The sequence below is a fragment of the Lytechinus pictus genome, chromosome 5, assembly GCF_037042905.1.
Source record: "Lytechinus pictus isolate F3 Inbred chromosome 5, Lp3.0, whole genome shotgun sequence".
In the NCBI taxonomy this organism is placed as follows: domain Eukaryota; kingdom Metazoa; phylum Echinodermata; class Echinoidea; order Temnopleuroida; family Toxopneustidae; genus Lytechinus; species Lytechinus pictus.
In genome coordinates, this window is record NC_087249.1 from 19,310,310 (window position 1) to 19,328,424 (window position 18,115).

Consider the following 18,115-nt stretch of genomic DNA (forward strand, 5'->3'; position numbering starts at 1 on the left):
ATGGATTACAGAATGTAATGAGATTCGATAACATCATGGGAAAACTTGGAACAATGATTGGCACTTCCAACACCCAGTGGAGAATCCGTCCTAACCAAGGAGATATCAACTCTATCTCCTTGTTCTAACTAAACTGAAATATAAACGAGTCCACCCCAATTATTTTAGTTGACGCAGTTGAAGATAATATGTATATACATGTATATCCGAACTTCGCTCCACATATCACGACGTTGGAGGGTATTCCCGAGAATCCATTTTTTTTCTAAATCACGCATCGAAATTTCTTTACGTTGAGATCCCTCGAGATTTTATGACCTTCTGATTTTAATTCGATGAAAAGGAAGATCAGCCTTGTGTCCTATAAAAACATCAATTACAGATATTGGGGTCAAATATTGTTCCTGTTTCAGAATGAAATTGGAAAATTAAATGATAGTGTTTACTTAAAGGACAAGTCCACCCCAACAAAAACTTGATTTGAATAAAAAGAGAGAAATTCAACAACCATAACACTGAAAATTTCATCAAAATCGGATGTAAAATAAGAAAGTTATGACATTTTAAAGTTTCGCTTCATTTCACAAAACAGTTATCGGTCGGTATGCAAATGAGGGAACTGATGACATCACTCACTCACTATTTCTTTTGTATTTCATTATATGAAATATGAAATATTTTGATTTTCTCGTCATTGTCATGTGAAATGAAATTTCATTCCTCCATGAACACGTGGAATTCCATTATTTTAACATTTTGTGCTTCAGGCAAGGAGGTCCTAATCGTCAAATTCGTAAAAATTGAAATATTGTATAATTCAAATAATAAAAAACAAAAGAAATAGTGAGTGAGTGACATCATCGACTCTCTCATTTGGATGTAACTGGCTCGTTCATATATGTTAAAAATAAGCGAAACTTTGAAATGTCATAACTTTCTCATTTTACATCCGATTTTGATGAAATTTTCAGCATTGTGCTTGTCTGATTTTTCTCTATTGATTCAAATCAACATTTTTCTGAGGTGGACTTGACCTTTAAATCCTCGCGTTTTTATGCTTTTCAATTAAACTCTGGTGCTGTATAAAACTTCGAGCAGTTGAGAAACAGACAAGGAAAGATCGAAGTTTGGCATGTTTGTTAGAGTTTACTTTTAAAGGTCAAGTCCACCCCAGAAAATTGTTGATTCGAATCGATAGAGAAAAATCAAACAAACATAACGCTGCAAATTTCATCGAAATCGGATGTAAAATAAGAAAGTTATGACATTTTTAAGTTTCGCTTATTTTTCACAAAACAGTTCAATGCGCAACTCAGCGATATGCAAATGAGAGAGTCGATGATGTCCATCACTCACTATTTCTTTTGTTTTTTATTGTTTGAATAATACAATATCTCAAATTTTACAGATTTGACAATAAGGACCAACTTACCTTAACCATAAACTGTTAAAATAATGGTAATTGCACATGTTCAGGGAGAAAATAAACTTTGTTTCACTTGACAAGGAGGAGAAAATTAGAATATTTCATATTTCATATAATAAAATACAAAAGAAATAGTGAGTGGGTGACGTCATCAGTCTGCCAATTTGCACACCGACCAGGATGTGCATATAACTGTTTTGTGAAATTAAGCGAAACTTTAAAATGTCATAACTTTCTTATTTTACACCCGATTTTGATGAAATTTTCAGCATTTTGCTTGTTGGATTTTTCTTCTTTTTTTCAAATCAACTTTTTTTTGGGGTGGACTTGTCCTTTAAAGCCATCCCATTGAAATATGTTAAAAATTAGGTCGGATAACTTCAGGCCATCTCAGAAAAGCAAGGGATATGGCTTTCTTATTCTTGTCAGTTTCCACTTCTCTTGATTTTCTGGGGTTTTGAGAGGCTTTAGAGGTTTTCAAGGATATTTTCGGAAACAAGAGAATATCTGGGGGTCTTAAGGACATCACAGGATTCTATTATCATAACTTTTGGTATTATTTAAATCAAGATCATCCATTCTTTTTTATTCTTCTAACTTGTTTTCTCGCTGGTAAGACAGAATTTGATGTAACGCTTTTTTATAGTTGAAATATGGAGAGCCGTGTTCACACTAACAAAATTTAGTTCGAACAAAATCAGAGATGAAAAAAAAAATTAGAAGTGGCAATTTTCTTTAAAAAGTATATATGTAAAGTGTTAAGAACAAGAAATGTGTAACTTGATTCCACTTGGTTGTGTTACGCCAAAGTTTATTTTTTAATAATACATCTAAATTAATAAAACTCAAATTCTCTCCAAGTTCTATTAGATTGATCGTACTAAGATTAGGACACGTGAAGCATATTCGAGAAGATGCCTTCATTCAGTTTCATGTTCGGACTTGTTTACAAATCCCCTGATGAAGAATACCTCATTACTTATACAGGTGATCAGAATTTATGAATCATGTTGATTGTTCTTAAAGATCACAAAGCATAAAATGGTCGTCCTGCAGTAATAAGAAAGGGAAAAAAAGGGGGGTATCCACGCGTACCATTTACACAGGAGTAAAATTACATGATATTTATGTGTAAAATATAAATGTATATGTAGAAACTAGATACACTTTTGAAAATAAGGAGAAAATCAAGAGAAAGCCCGATTTCTTGTAAATGATAATGATTGGCAACTGATGTAATGAAATATTTTGAAAGAGAGAGAGAGAGAGAGAGGAATAGAGTGGGAGAAAAGTTAAAGGTTGAAAAGTTAAAGCTTTCAAATTGGAGGGACAAACGAAAGGAACTTAAAGCGGATGATAGAAAAAAAGAGGGAAATTAATGATTTCAGTATTGGGATGGAAAAGGTATTTAGCACAATGTATACAACTATCTTTATCTCCTGTGCATCAATGGTCAACGGTTTGTCACCGAATCATTGTGTCATTTTAAACGAGTCAAATGATAATGACCACACCCTTGATATAGTTCACTCCCAAAGAGAATGCATAAAAGAAATAGCATCTTAACAGGTAAATACACGCCCACGCATATGGTTATGGTGTTACCTCTGTAAGGTACAGAAAACACACTTTGTAATGGCGTGAGAAAGCGGGGACATACATTCATTTTATACTTTATACAACCGGAGACATTTGTGTGCGTGTATGTTTGTGTTTACGACAGTTTACTGGTAACCGGGAACGTTAGTGATGCATAATAATTTGTCCTATTCTCAAACTGTTTTACGCCATCTACAGTACAGCCATTTGAGTGTCTACCCAAAGTCCCCTGTTTGATAATATTCTTACTTACTCATATGTCCTCGGTTACTGAATATTATATATATATACTCAAAAGCATGCATTCTTTACATACCCACCTATGATTATAGCTCCTCGAAGATTAAAAAAGAAAGGTGCTTAAAAAAGAAGGTTCTTAAATTAGCACGTGGTTACTCTCTCTCTCTCTCTCTCTCTCTCTTTTGGGGGAGGGGGTTGTTGTTCCAAAAAAAAAGAAAAATGTGTCACTTATAATCATGCAGGATCAAATTTACATCTTGCATTATTCATCGTCTTACAAGCTAAGAATGATTATATCAATATTTGTGGAAAGTCATAGACGCTGTAGTGTAATAATCAAGACAGCAAAGACAGAGGGACAGTACACCAAGCCTTTTACTTAAATCCGTCTCTTATTTTAAATCTCGGCATCCTCTACATTCAAATTTGATATGGCATGCCAATCCAATTTATTTCATTTATATGGCAATTTTCTCTTTTAAGCAAATTTTTAAATTTCTGCAATTGATTATAATCAATACAAACATTTGAAATATTCTGTTGATAATTTCGTTATTTCTGCATTAATCACTAACCCCAAAAGTATTATTGATTTTATGTTTCTTTATGCTTTGTATATATTTGTATAATACTTTTTGATATTATTTCTTATTAAGTAGTAATGTAGTTTATTTTATATGTAAAAGCTCTGTACAATTCAGCACATGCTGCGAACAGTTTTAAAATGAAATACCATTATTATTATTATCATTATATGCATAATTCGTAAATTTGCAATCCAACAACATTGTAAAGAACATTTCGGAGTATATTGTAATTCATTGCGTGTCTAGTGTTTCGTGCACACTGTCCACCCGGATTCAAATTAAAAATATGGGGTAACCGTCAAAATCGATATTTCAAACCACACTACATGAGCCTGGCTACATAGATCTGCAAGAGTTATAGAGCGATAACCACACAAATCCCTGAAGATCCTGAAGAGCCTCTCTTTGCTTAGACAGCCACCTGGTTTTATTGATTTGTGTGTTTAAGGAAATACAAAGGGTGGGATAGTCGTTTAGATATGAAACACCGAAAACAGGGAGTTCTACTTCCGGTTGCTTTTTTTTCAAATCATCATGAGGTATATACCTTAACATGTACTTTTTTATAATTCAGTGTTAAATGAGGAAGTCTATTTTTCTTTTTTAAAATCATTTTCTTGTGGTATATCTTTTTGAATCTGTACCTTCCGGGCGTCAACTATCGAATTCAGTGTTAGTATAAGTTTTTTTGCAATATATTATAGGGGCGTACTTGATAATAAAAATAATAATGGAAATTTTAGTCTCGCCCATTATGGAAATAAGATGTTTGTTTGATTTGTTAGGTGTGAAGTAGCAAGATGTGTTTTTCCACGAACACTGTAATAGCACCTGCCATGTCTTCAGAAAACATAATACATTCTAGTATTTAGATCGGTGCCGTTTTAGCGATCATGAATAGGGTTCACACCCCAAAAAACTTTATATTTATGCCGAATGTATGGCAAGTCCATGTACGACTGTTGCATTCCCATCTTCTAAAACGAAGATAAGACTTTGCCCCACCCCCCCCCCGAATAACTTTTTGGGGATCGCATGTCGAATTTGTATATCATTTGTCAAAAATTGTACATTTGCATCTTTGTATCCCACAAGCATATATCTGTTTTAAAAGTGGGAATTGGCTTGCCGTAGTGACATCAATAATATTATACTTTAAATATTCAGAATCAGACATTGCACATACAAGAAACTTGCTGGCGGAAATAATTATGAATAAATCACTTTGGAAACATATTTCGATATCAAAGTCATCACCGCATCGTTTAATTCCACAAACACGGTAAACTCAATTTCGCTTATTTTTCACAAAATTCATATACATTGTACAGAGAAAGCAGACTATGCAAATGTGTCGTATTGGTTCTAGATCTTAGGTTAATCGTCTCCGAAATGGAATTTCCCCCAAAATATCAATTTCAGAAGGCATGTTTGAATTGGCACGAAATGATGGAAAGTGTCATCATTCATCTAGGAATGCTCAATAGGCCCTGAATTGTCCTAAGCACAAAACGACAAAGCAAATTACTGGCCCGGCAATATTATACGAAAAAGGTTTAAGGTTTCTTATAAACGTACTTTTATTTTATTTTCTCTCTCTCTCATATGACAGGTTACGGTCCAGGCAACATGTCTAACTCTCACCGCAATGACTATCGATCGATATTTTCTGATCGTGCATGCCGTGCGATCACGCAACACCAGGACAACTCGCCGAGCTTTACTCATCAACGTTGGCATATGGTTATGTAAGTATGTCACCCCGTTGTTATGACATAACGCTCTGACTATATCACCACTTTTAAAAGACATTCTCTAAAATAAAATCTCCCAAAGAGGACCGTGCCGAAAATGGAATCCTGGACTTCCCTGATGCAGTAGTGCACCTTAAAACCACTCGGTAGCGGCACCTCAATAAAATGTACAATATGTTATCACGATAACCCTTATGTCGATGAATTAGCTTATTTTACCTGATAACTAATAATATAACGTGCTTATATAGCACATAATCACAGTCAAAATAATGTGTCCCGATCCCGGAGGGGCCACTTCCATTGACGAGTGGATACCATGCGCGACCACGGGGTCGTGAAAAGCACCCTAAACACGTATTTTCCATATTCTGAAAATGCACCCCTTAACAATTAAGTATTGGCGTGTGAAACTATACCCTTAACAAGTATTGGAACAAATTATATTGGCAAGTATTCCCAGAATTGAGCCCCTAAACAAGTACAGCGATGTATTTTCCATATTCTGAAAATGCATATACTCTTGGCAAGTATTCCCTGAAATGAACGCCTAAACAAGTATAGCGATTATTTATTGCTGTCATGGGTCCGTCGGTCGTCGGTTTTACCTTTACACACCTTTATGGTTTAGTACGGCCCCACCTTCCACACCTGGCGCAAATCGGACTCTAAACTCGTAGTGTTGGGGCAAAAAGGACATCCTTTATAAAACATTTTGATTTTATTTTATCATCCCCGCATATTTGACCCTAAACACGTATATTTTTCCGAGCGAAATAGATACACTTTTTTCAATATTTTTTGTGTTTTTGACATCCTTATCACGTTACGTACGTTACGTGCCCTATCTTGAAAAAGACGTGTTTTTTTAACGTGTTTTTTTTTGGTCGCGCATTGAATTGAATGTATTTATTGTCCTGTGTAGGAAATTCATTTCACATCGGGTTTACAAAATTACAAATACATATGCACATAGACAGAATGAAATAGACTTACAATACCGTGGGATTACATACACAAACAAAATGCCGTATACGTTATTTCAAATATAATAGAAAAAAGTACAATTGCATATGTATAAATTGATTAATTATTCAAATATTAATTGGTTTGTGATTCCATCTCCAGCCCGAATACGTAGGGGGGGGGGGTGGAACGAGTTTTGCGAGACAGTAAATTAAAGGTGAGTATTAAAAGGGGCGGGGTTCACAGTAAGCTAAGTGCAATTCCCCATTCTATCTGACAACTGTACTATTAAACACATGTTGAGAATTGGGGACGAATGACTGCCTAAAACGTACTCTGTTAGTACGGGAGACACAGAGGCGTACACCAGACCTATTGAAGTTATAATAGCAGTGTAGAGGGTGAGATTGATCTTTTAAGATGGTATCCACTCGTCAATGTAAGTGCCCCCCCCCCCCCCCCCGGGTCCCGATATACTGTACGGCCTTTGAAATGTACAGATTTGTGTTTTTATGGTATCACGCTCGGTGTCCTGTCTGTCCGTTAATTTTTCCTTGAATACACGATAACTTCAGTTTAACGTAACTTAGGCTCATATAATTTGGTGTGTATTATACTAGCATAAATCCCAGGAAGCCTATTGATTTTGAAGTCAATAGGTCAATGGTCAAGGTCACGGTGACATGTTTTTCTCTTACCCTTCTGAAGTCCTTATAAACGCTCATAACCTCAGTTTAACTTACCTAGGCTCATATATTTTGGTGTGTATGATACTAGCATGAATCCCAGGAATTCTTTTGATTTTGAGATCAAAAGATCAAAGGTCAAGTCGCCACCTTCCACTTTTCTTGCTTGACCAATGTCTCCATTTTCTGCGTTAGCAGGCGGGTGTATTATGTGATCGCCCCACTCTTGTTAAGAAATTGCAGGCAGTCGTAACACTACATGTATCTCATTCAAAGTTCTTTTAAAGTAAGTTATAACTTTAAGGTACATTTAAACTTGGTTGTAGAAGTTATTTACATACCATCTTCATTATTAAAAAAATAAAGCACAACCTCAAAACGAAATTCATACGAGAGCTATTCAGAAAAACCGCTTTGATGGTATTGCTAAAGCATGATTCAGGCTTAATGATACAACTGTATGTCATCCCCCTTCTCCTACCCACTCAACCTCTGGTCTGTCTCGTAGTCGGCGAAGATTCCCGATTTTTTTCTGTATAGTTGATGATAGGTATCAATCTTAGAAGGAAATAATTTCAAGGAGATAAATTGGCGCCATTTTCCCATTTTCAACATTCACTTAGGTTGACGTTTGAACATAAAGATGAGTCACCTATGTATGACTCATAATGTGCTTCACAATAAATTGAATTAATATGATAAGGTGATGGGGTGAAGTTTATGATGGCCATGAACTTTGTTTTCTTTAGACCTGTTTGTCTCAACCTTAATTCCCATATAAATCATATGACAAGATTTGACATTCAAAATTTTGGGAATATGCGCTTCCCCTTAATACAATCGATCAAAACATTACCGTATAAAGAGGTACATGTATAACGTATTATGTATATTACATTGCTAGAGTGTGTTTTCTTTCAAAAAAAAGTGCAAGACACCAGGCATGATAACAGTAAACATATATAGTCTTTCCATTAATTGTATGCATAAAAGACATATAATACTTTTAAGAAATGACTTTCTTGATCATGCATCTACACAACAGAATAAATCACAAATATTTCAGTAAACAAAATAATGTACTCTCCTTCAACTTCAAATTGTTTCAAAACCGATCTGATATAACTTCTAACCTATTTTCAAATCACAAATTTGTGATTAATTTTCCTATTTTCTTGGTCTAATAAAAAACGTATTTAACGAGATTCTTTTAGAAGTACACTCAGGACCTGGGTCACTGGGTGAAAGGACCAACGTCATTTTTTTTTTACAATAAATGAAAAATACAAAAAAAGAACAACACTGCAACAAATATACTTGGTTTATATCACTATATTATTCGCCTTTCACGGGCACATATATGCCCCCACACACACACGCACACTATCCGGGGTACATTACAATACAAGGGCGGAAATCTGTCTCCAAAGGTAGGGAGGACCAGGGGCTGGAAAATTTGACAAGCAAAAAAAAAGGTTATCACCCAATAAGTAAAATATATCTCGTCCAAAATGCATGTTTTATTTCAATTTCTTTTTTTCCATCATAAAAGACCGAAAATGGTAGGGGGGACATTTGACATTGTGCCCCCCTACTATTTTGGGTAGGGGGACACGTCCCCCCGGGATTTCCGCCCATGTTACAATAGTGTATATATTTGGATATTCCTTCTACAGTCCCCCTCCCCCTAAAAAAAAACAATTGTATGTGTCATATTGATAAATGGTGTCAAATAACATAAATAGTGGCAGTTGTTATACGAGTAGCACGTAGAGACCTTCTTCTTACATTTTTCAAAAATTGAAACTTGGTCCTCAAGTAGGTATCTTTTATCTATGCTGCATGCACTTTGAATAATATCTGATTCCTGTTACATATTGTGATTTCATGATAAAATTTGATATATGTAACGGCGCCAAGTGATCTCTTGCATAAGACCATAACGTTAATTATGACTGATCAGTTTTGCTTTCCGGTTGAGTATTATGCAACTAGGCCCGGAGGTCATAAAACGACCTGAAATGACATATTCTATACAAATTATCGTATTTTTTTTCTTTGCCATGAAGATAGGTTGCTATGGAGGGCGTACATCCTGGGTTTTCATCCAAAAAAAGTAGTATCTTTTGCAGACCTCGGCCAATAAATTTGCACCGGGCACAACTGCTGACCCCCGTTCATTAAAATTTCGTTCCCTTTTTCTTTTTCCAGTTTCTTTCGTGTTATACTCTCCAGTGCTGGCGTTCAACAAGACGATCGTTGATAAACATGGTGACGTGTTCTGCTCTCGCAAATTCCCCTGGGAGCACGGCGACCTCGCATTCTACTTATTCATTGTCCTAGCCACCTATGGCGTCCCTCTATCGGTCATCATGTTCTGTTATGTCCAGATCCTCTATCAGGTGTGGCACAAGACGTCCGCTGGGACAGAATCAGCGCAGGCCAACGCGAGGGCGCTTCGACGCAAGAAGAAGATAACACGAATGGTGTTCATCGTCGTCACACTCTTTGCCTTGTGCTGGGCCCCTCTGCACGCAGTCAACATCGCCATTAACGTCGACCCTTCATTCCGGGACGGGTTAAGCAACGAGTTCTACACGTTTTGTCTCTGTCTAGCTTACGCTAATTCATGTGTTAATCCATTTGTGTATGCCTTTACTACAACAAGTTTTAAAAAGTACTTCAAAAAGTTCTTTTCATCTGGATGGAGTAGTAAGACGCGTGAAAACGTGTCTGTAAGTATTAGTATGAAGACAAAAAGTGAACGACTTACGACGTCACAAATTAAAGAAGATTCCTCAACCTAGTACACTGTTAAAAAAATAGGTTGAATAACACTGCCATTTGTCGAAGTTGTCAGAAGACCACACCCAAATGTGTTTTAGTGACACCCGTGCCGTGTAACACAAAGCTTAGCAATTGATCACAGTGTTGACTTTACAATTGATCATACACGATATTCAATGCAATCAGTCATAGATATCGGTCTCATGATCAATCACTAAGTTTCATGTTACGGGGGCCCTTGAGTCTCGATGATACGCGTATAATCTTTTTAATAACATCTACAGTGCGTATATCACGCAAAGTGTTGAATTTACATCCACAAAATTTACACTGGTGTTTATACAGTATGCACTTGGTGTGATCCTCTCTGATGGTGTAGATTCAACGACATTTTTTGCAGTGTAAATGGTAAATATGAACCGTTAAAGCACTCCCCTAATTGATCCTCGTAAAGATAAGAATGTATGCCACACTTAAGATTGATTACCATAGAAGACCCATCGCCTTATTAGGGTAATTAATATCTAAGGGCCTGAAAGGTAGATTGATTAGACCCATAAATCCCGGAATTGCCACATTAGACACGGCATGGGTATCATCTCCATCAGTTAGACACGCTAATAAAATGTGAGGGGGCGAAGGGGGGGGGGGTGTCTAGCCCAGAGTGTACTGGTGTTCCAACACTATTTCGCCGATCAAATTGCTTTCAATTCCGAATGTACTTCTGAAAAATCTAATAACAGAAATTTGCACCGAATTGCAAAGTATTGCATTTGAAATAATGTTTCTCCCTGCGCTCATGCATGTCATGCCTGAAATAAAAAAATGTCCTGGTTGCAATGGAGTAGTCGTTTTATATTAATATTGTTGAGGATCCACAGATGCGAAACTATGCGCTCTTTCTGTTTTATTACTGTTCATATCTAGTGCTATTATATTTTGCTATTCGGTTTGCTTCGCGTTGACTTCAAATGGGAGCATAGTGGTTTATTGCTAGTTTATGATATCGATTTTCATAAAGTTATCATTGTAAGTGATAAGGATATTGGTTAATCGGAATATTGGTGATGGTCGTGGTGGCGATGATGATGATGATGATGATGATGATAGCGACGACGACGACGACGATGATGATATTGAAAATGAGGATGATTATGATTTGATGACGATGATGATGATGATGATGATGATAATGATGACGATGCTGCTGCTGATGATGATGATAGTGATAGTGGTGGTTGTGGTGGTGATGCTGATGATAATGGTGATGGTGGTGGTAATGAGGATGATGTCGATGGCGATGATGGTGAAGATGATTTCTATGATGATGATGACGAAGACTGTGATGATGATAATGCGATGATGATTATGATGACTGCGGTGCTGATGGTGATGGTGAGAATGGCAATGCCCTCCTCTATGCCGGTAATGCTATGATATATCGTCTTAAGACGGACATTGAATGTTTGATGTTGAATAGTATTGCTTTTCTTGCATAAAACAGTTTTTATCAATAGTCTTAATAAAATTCATAAAAAACAATTAATATAGTTTATGCTATCTCTTCCTATAATTATGATAATATAAGAATATCACAAAATCATATTTCAAAAAGTAGAGTCTTTATACATCTTTGTTCCATATAGACGTAACTTGTGATCCGCCGTCTTACAGTTGACTTTCAGTCCATCAAACATAGGATTTTAAGTTCAGCTGCACGGAACAAAAAAAAATCACCTCTGCTACCTGTTTTGTTTTTCATTTTGATTTAATCCCTTATAAGTTCTCTATACGGACGTTAAGTCCAATTATTTTTATACGATCTATTGTCTTCCTTCTCGCGCTTCTTAAAATGTTAGCCTCGAAGCCATGTAAAATCTAGAGTCATACATTAAATGAACAAAAGAGGCCCTAGTAGAGAACCCTGGGGTAAAAATTCTTCTGAAACTTTTGACCCGATTGCACACAGGAGTTATTTTGAACAAGATTCAGTAATGCTCACATGAATCAATAGAATCCAAAATAACAAAGCAGTATTGCGCTTTTCCTTTTGACTTTAAAGGTTTAAGGTCATAAAAATGGCTTAGTATTAAGCAGAAAGCTGTTAAGGGAAAGTTACCGAAGAATAAAAGTTTACTTGCAAGCACACTGCATATTTGGAATGTTATGCTCGGGTGAGTGTATATGTGTATGTGGGTGAGTTTGCTAATGTTAGGGTGTCCGTATATGATGTGGGTGTGTTCATCTGTCTGAGATTGATTTGTTGATGCGAGCAATGAGTGCGGGTACTGAGATTTTCGAGCACTTTGTCAAGAGTTGGCATTGGTTTGGCCGTGATATTAAATAAAGGTGAAACTGATTCGACAAAGAAAAAAGCGAAAAAGGAAACCATGATAAATATGATAAATGTTATGTCAAAATATTTCGCAAAAAGATTTTGTTTTACTCAAGACGCCATTTTCCTTAAGACATTTTGCCTCATACGCAATGTCTGACCCCCTAATTTTTTTTGCCCATTACGCCACTGGTATACGTGTTACGTTATTAACATCATACCAAAGAATTGTATTCAGTTTTAATTTTTCATTCAGACCGATTCAAAATATACAATGGGTTCAACGTGACATTTTATTTTTTTCAAAATCATTAATTGATAAGATATATTCAACCCCTTTTGAAGTTGAAGTAGAAGCTTAAAAATTGTCTTACTATTGACATATTGAGAAAGAAAAAACATTGGATGTGCTAATGTATTATAATTATAACTGCAATACAGACTGACAGGACGTAAAAGCGAAGCGAGCGAGTAAAAAAAAATAATTTTTAATGAAATACGATGGGTTATAAAAAAAAAACAATTGTATGAAAATGTGGGGCTGATATCCATTACCACCAACCCCCCCCCCTAAAAAAAAAAACCGCTGACGCCTATCACGGCTTAACAATGTGAAATGGGGTAGTAAAAATGAAATCACTTTTATTTAATAATGAATGAATGATTCAAAACGCATGTTATGAAGAGGTTTCATCGAGGCCAACCTGTATAGAAGGTCCAATTAAAGATGAGCTTCGGAAAATGGAGTTGCTCTGGAGAAATTATATATGTTGATGATGTTGTCTCAGTGCCTCTACCCAAAGTCACGCGTGCGGATATGGAGTGATAAAAGCAAAAACAAATTGACCTATGGAGATGAACAAAACTGGTGTGGATGTAGACGAAGAAGGGTTAGAGATCGATATAACTTAATTGAGGAAGGGAGGAGTGAGAGGGGAAAGATAGTTAGAGGGGTGGAGAGTGGCAAAATGGAGAGGAAATATGAGAGTGAAGAATGCAGAGAGATGGAACGCGAAAAAGAAGTATGCTGTGTTTGTCACATGATAGTCACCATGGTAACCGTCATCATTCCCCCCCCCCCCCAATCGGTCAACTAAAGTGGAAGTGATCTAGTTAAGCCGTTGCTATGTCGCGCACTATTAGCAATAATAATATTCGCTATAACTGACGAAATACCGATATAAGTGACTTGAGAATTGTCCCGAATGATCGAATTCCAAATTATTGCTACGAGTGATACTAGTATTCTTTTGTACTCTGATTTGGTACACTCGGGTGGCCGCCCCCCCCCCCCCCGTCCCCCACATTCGAATCTTGTAAATAATAACAGCAAACTTTGCCAACATATACAATGCAGTATTCAGTGTTACATCAGCAGGGGCGGATCCGGGATTTTCCAGTCGGGGGAGGGGCCAATTTTTCGGAGGAAAATTTTGACAAGCCAAAAAGAAATGAAAAGGTTTTCAACCAGATTCATTACAAAAAGTACAGAACACGATGTGGTATAATTCCTCCCACAGTGATGGGTATCAAAACGGTATAAAGCCTTATTTGTAACATGAATCAAAATCGACTCGAAATGATGTCGGCCGGGATTCAACTCTGAAGTAATTCTGATTTCTGAGTTGAACTTACTTTTAATCAAACCTTGTTGATTCTCAGAATTGGGTTTTCAGTTTGCGTTAACCGCAAACCGACTGTGCAACGAGCTCCAGATTATGAAGTTTAACGTCTAGTTCAATCATAATTTGTTTAGTGTAAAAATATAATACATCTGATACTTGAATTTTGCTTCAGATTCAATTATTTTCTATTATATGATCTAATACTTGTATTTTTGCTTCAGAATCAAGTAGTTTATTTAATTGATTATGTATCATAAATTAATGTATTACTAATTTATATGAACACAATCTACCTTATTTGCAGACTCAATCGTAGGTGAATGTAAATGGTTTGTTATCGAGGACTGTACATATCTACTGTACCTCAAGTGTGTGTGCTATGTATAGGTTTGGCAGTTTCTAATTAGATCTTGTTGATGAATTAGATTCAGCTGTATTTATGTCACTAAAAAATGCGTCTGTACATGTGACATGTCTTTTTTTATTTTATGTCTGAAACAAATACTTAAAAGACAATTTACTATATTTTTGTCTTGAATTGTTTTGATCACTTGATATCTTTGGCTTCAAAAGTGTGTTTGTCCTTCCATTTTGAAGATGATCGTGGTTAGTGAAATGAATTTCATGCAAATACAAATTAATGAGAAGAACGGACGCAATGACTTGTTTTTGGTAAGTTGTTCCACTTGTTCACATCGTTTTAGAGTCAGATTTTGCCTTTCCAATACGTCATCTCTTCTAGAAGGACATTATTCGTAATCTGGTTCTATAGCGTAGATGATCATTCCGGAAGTAATTTATTAATGTTGGACATTCAACATGTCCACCAATCTTTATCAGCACAAGCGATTTCATGCATGCATGGTCGGTGTTGGCGTTCGTGTTTGTGTAATAGAAGCACAGTTCAGAATGACTTCCATAGTTCCAGACCAGCTCCCTAGCACCAAGCTTACAAAATTCATCCAATTAACAATATTTTAATAACTAAACTATATACATGTATATTAATGTTCATTCTCAGGATTTACTTCATTTTAAGCTTGGTTCCGAGCTGACGTAAAAAATAAAATGAAATAAAGCCAGCACCAAAACGGTCAACACTTTATTTGAATTCATCCAATATGAGCTGAGTTATCAAAGAAGATGGAATTTAATACAAAAAGGAAATACTAGGTTTGCTGCAATCAATTATGAACTTGCCATAGATCTGTGAATATCGATCATTTCATAAATATTGTTTTTAATCGAAGCCGCTTCGTGCCACTTTGTTCATATTCCTTCTCTTTATTCAGTCTTGAGATCAAGCATGAAAGTATAAATTATTGTTGCTTTTTGCCTGGTTTCTCGAGATAATTTTATAAGCTTCGTCATTCACATTTCTTAGATCACAATCCTTTATGCGTTTTTGCGATTTTATGTCACGTGTCAAATAATATTAATATGTCTAATCTGCTACGAACGTAAATCAGTGAGATGGGCAATTGAATATATTCGAGATTGTGATAAATCAATGTTTGATAATTCGAATTTCAATTTTGAATTCACTTTGAATAATTGTAAATGTGTGAATATGTCGGCCAGGGGCGGATCCAGCTTTCGTCAATAGGAGGGGGGCGATTTTTTTTGTCACCCATATTTTCCCCCATCGGCCGCTCAAAATTGAGTTTTGTTTGTTTCTTTGAAGGGTAGTCCTAACAGCCACTTGTTAGCTATATAAAACAACATACGTGTATAATAATCTGAATAGCCCTATTTTAAAAAAGCGAGCGCGAAGTGGGAGCTAAATTTTTCAGATATTTTATGTATTTTGTCCTGAAAATTAAACATTCTGAGCAATGTTTGTGATCATGAACAAAATTTGTATGCAACTATATACTTACTGCGAGCGTGAGTAGAAATTTTTAATATCCGTTCGAAAAGGGACCTGTTACAGACTGCTTGCAGTTAGCCGTGAAGACAATACATATTTCAACAATCAAATAATGCGAGCGCGAAGCGCGAGCTGAAAATGTTATACATTTCGACCTAAAAGTTGACATTCTAAGCACTTTTTTGTAAACATAAACAGGATAGGTAAATAACTTAACAATGCGAGCGCGAAGCGCGAGAGGAAAATAATTGACAGCAAGTCCTAAAAGCAGGACTCTATATTCATGTTTTGTAAATCATGAAAAGAACGGGTAATTGGGTATCTTGCTACAATAATAATGCGAATGCGAGCAGAAAATTGTTGATATTCTGATCTGAAACTGGATAAGCATGTTTTAAATAAAGAACAATCTCAATAAACCTACATTCGTGTTTTTTAATCAAAATCATTAATGCGAGCGCGAAGCGCGACCTGAAAAAGAGTCAATTGAAGCACTAATTTAATCACTTAATAAATGATGCGAGCGCAAATCACGAGCTGATATTTTTATTATTATTATTTTGACCTAGGACCGGGACTGTCATCATATTAAAAACGATGACTATCTTCCTGTTCCTTTTCATAAGCGCGAGATAATACTAGTCGATATTCCCTTCTGAAAAAAGGGAACAATTCATGAAAAAGTTATTATCTTCTTAATTGATGTAATAAACCTAATGATAGCACGATATTAAGGTCTGAAAACTGGACGTTTTAAGCACTTTTGGAATTACGGATAGTATGCATGTGTTAGTATATATTTTCAACAATTAATGCGAGCCGTAATTTTTGATAAACTGTCAGGAAAAGGGGATTTTAAGTAGTTTGTTATAAAATTACTATAACGGTATTCATTACTCACTAATCAAAATGCGAGTGCGCAGCGCTAGCTGATAGGTTTTGACAATCAAACCTGAAAAGGGATATTTTGAGAACTTTATGGAATACTCGAAAAGAATAGGAAGTTAACAAATCAAAAAATGCGAGCGCGCAGTGCAAGCTTTAAATGTTGATGAAAATGGGCATTTTACAGATTACAAAAATCAATTTGTAAATCAAACAAAATAATGAAAGCTCAATGTCACAGCTGAAATATGTTTTGCATATTGAGTTCAAAACTTGATATTTGAAGCTGCATTTCAGCTTATTTATTGAGCAAGATATGTATCTCATCGGACATGCAATGCGAGCGCGACGCTCGAGCAAAAATTTTATATAGTGACATGAAATGTTTTTTTGAAATTATTTTCCAAGTCTCCCCCTCACCTTATTTTATTCACTCGTCTTCCTCCTCTTTTTGTTCCTATTCTTTTTCCATTCTTTTTTTCTTTCTTTCCCCTTTTTTCTTTTTGTTTGCTCCGCCAACAGGGGGGCCCGGGCCCCTCGCCCCCCTGGATCCGCCTGTGGTCGGACGAGAGTGAAGGATACTGAGTACCACTTATTTGCCCCTTCAACACAGCAAAAACTCTGGTGTTAACCGGTGTACATAGAGGACCACACCAGTTATTTTACGTCGGTGTTAATAGGTGTTATTACAAGACCTTTGGTTGTTACATTTACACTCTTTGGTGTTATGTTCAATCACTAGGGTGTAATTTTAACACCTCAGTGTGTGTTCCTCTATTGAAATTAACTGGTGTTAGTTTTAACACCATATTTTTTACAGCTCAGATCTGTTTTAGAAGATGTACAATTTTAAAAAAAAATCTCAAATGGTCTCTTGAAAGTCTACGTATCACATTTTTATTTTTATTTCCCCCCTGTATGCATACACAGCAAAAACTGTGGTGTTAACCGGTGTACATAGAGGACCACACCAGTAATTTTACACCGGTGTCGAATTGGTTAGTTTTACACCTATAGGTGTCATTACAACACCTTTGGTTGTTACATTTACACGCTTTGGTGTTTTTTATCTCTAGGGTGTAATTTTAACACCTCGGGGTGTGGTCCTCTATTAACACCAACTGGTGTCAGTTTTAACACCGCAATTTTTACAGTGTATAGGACACGCTATGCCAATTAATTGTTTGGATTGTGCTACCCGAATTCCGTAATGTTGTAAATCTTGTCTACTAATGTTTGAAATGTTTCATGTTACGAAATTTTATGTGAAAATCACCCATAGATACTGGTTAATAATGCGTGTCTTCTTATCATGCTGATGAGACTTTAATATTTGTTGTATCTTATTCATATCA

At 36.0% G+C, this 18,115-nt stretch overlaps 1 protein-coding gene across 1 annotated transcript; it reads left to right on the plus strand.

Moving 5' to 3' along the window:
- The first annotated feature begins 5,449 nt into the window (after positions 1–5,449).
- Positions 5,450–12,946, plus strand: LOC129260423 (somatostatin receptor type 2-like). The gene is made up of 2 exons (XM_054898402.2): positions 5,450–5,600; positions 9,470–12,946. Exons 1-2 carry the CDS (start codon positions 5,501–5,503, stop codon positions 10,063–10,065), a joined length of 696 nt encoding a protein of 231 aa, XP_054754377.1. The 5' UTR covers positions 5,450–5,500; the 3' UTR covers positions 10,066–12,946.
- The last annotated feature ends 5,169 nt before the right edge of the window (positions 12,947–18,115 follow it).

Bases quoted from the DNA above. Each gene is read 5' to 3' on its own strand.
- LOC129260423 (XM_054898402.2), top strand. From the start codon at position 5,501: ATGACTATCGATCGATATTTTCTGATCGTGCATGCCGTGCGATCACGC. The intron at 5,601-9,469 runs GTAAGTATGTCA...TTCTTTTTCCAG, and splicing joins CAACGTTGGCATATGGTTAT to TTTCTTTCGTGTTATACTCT.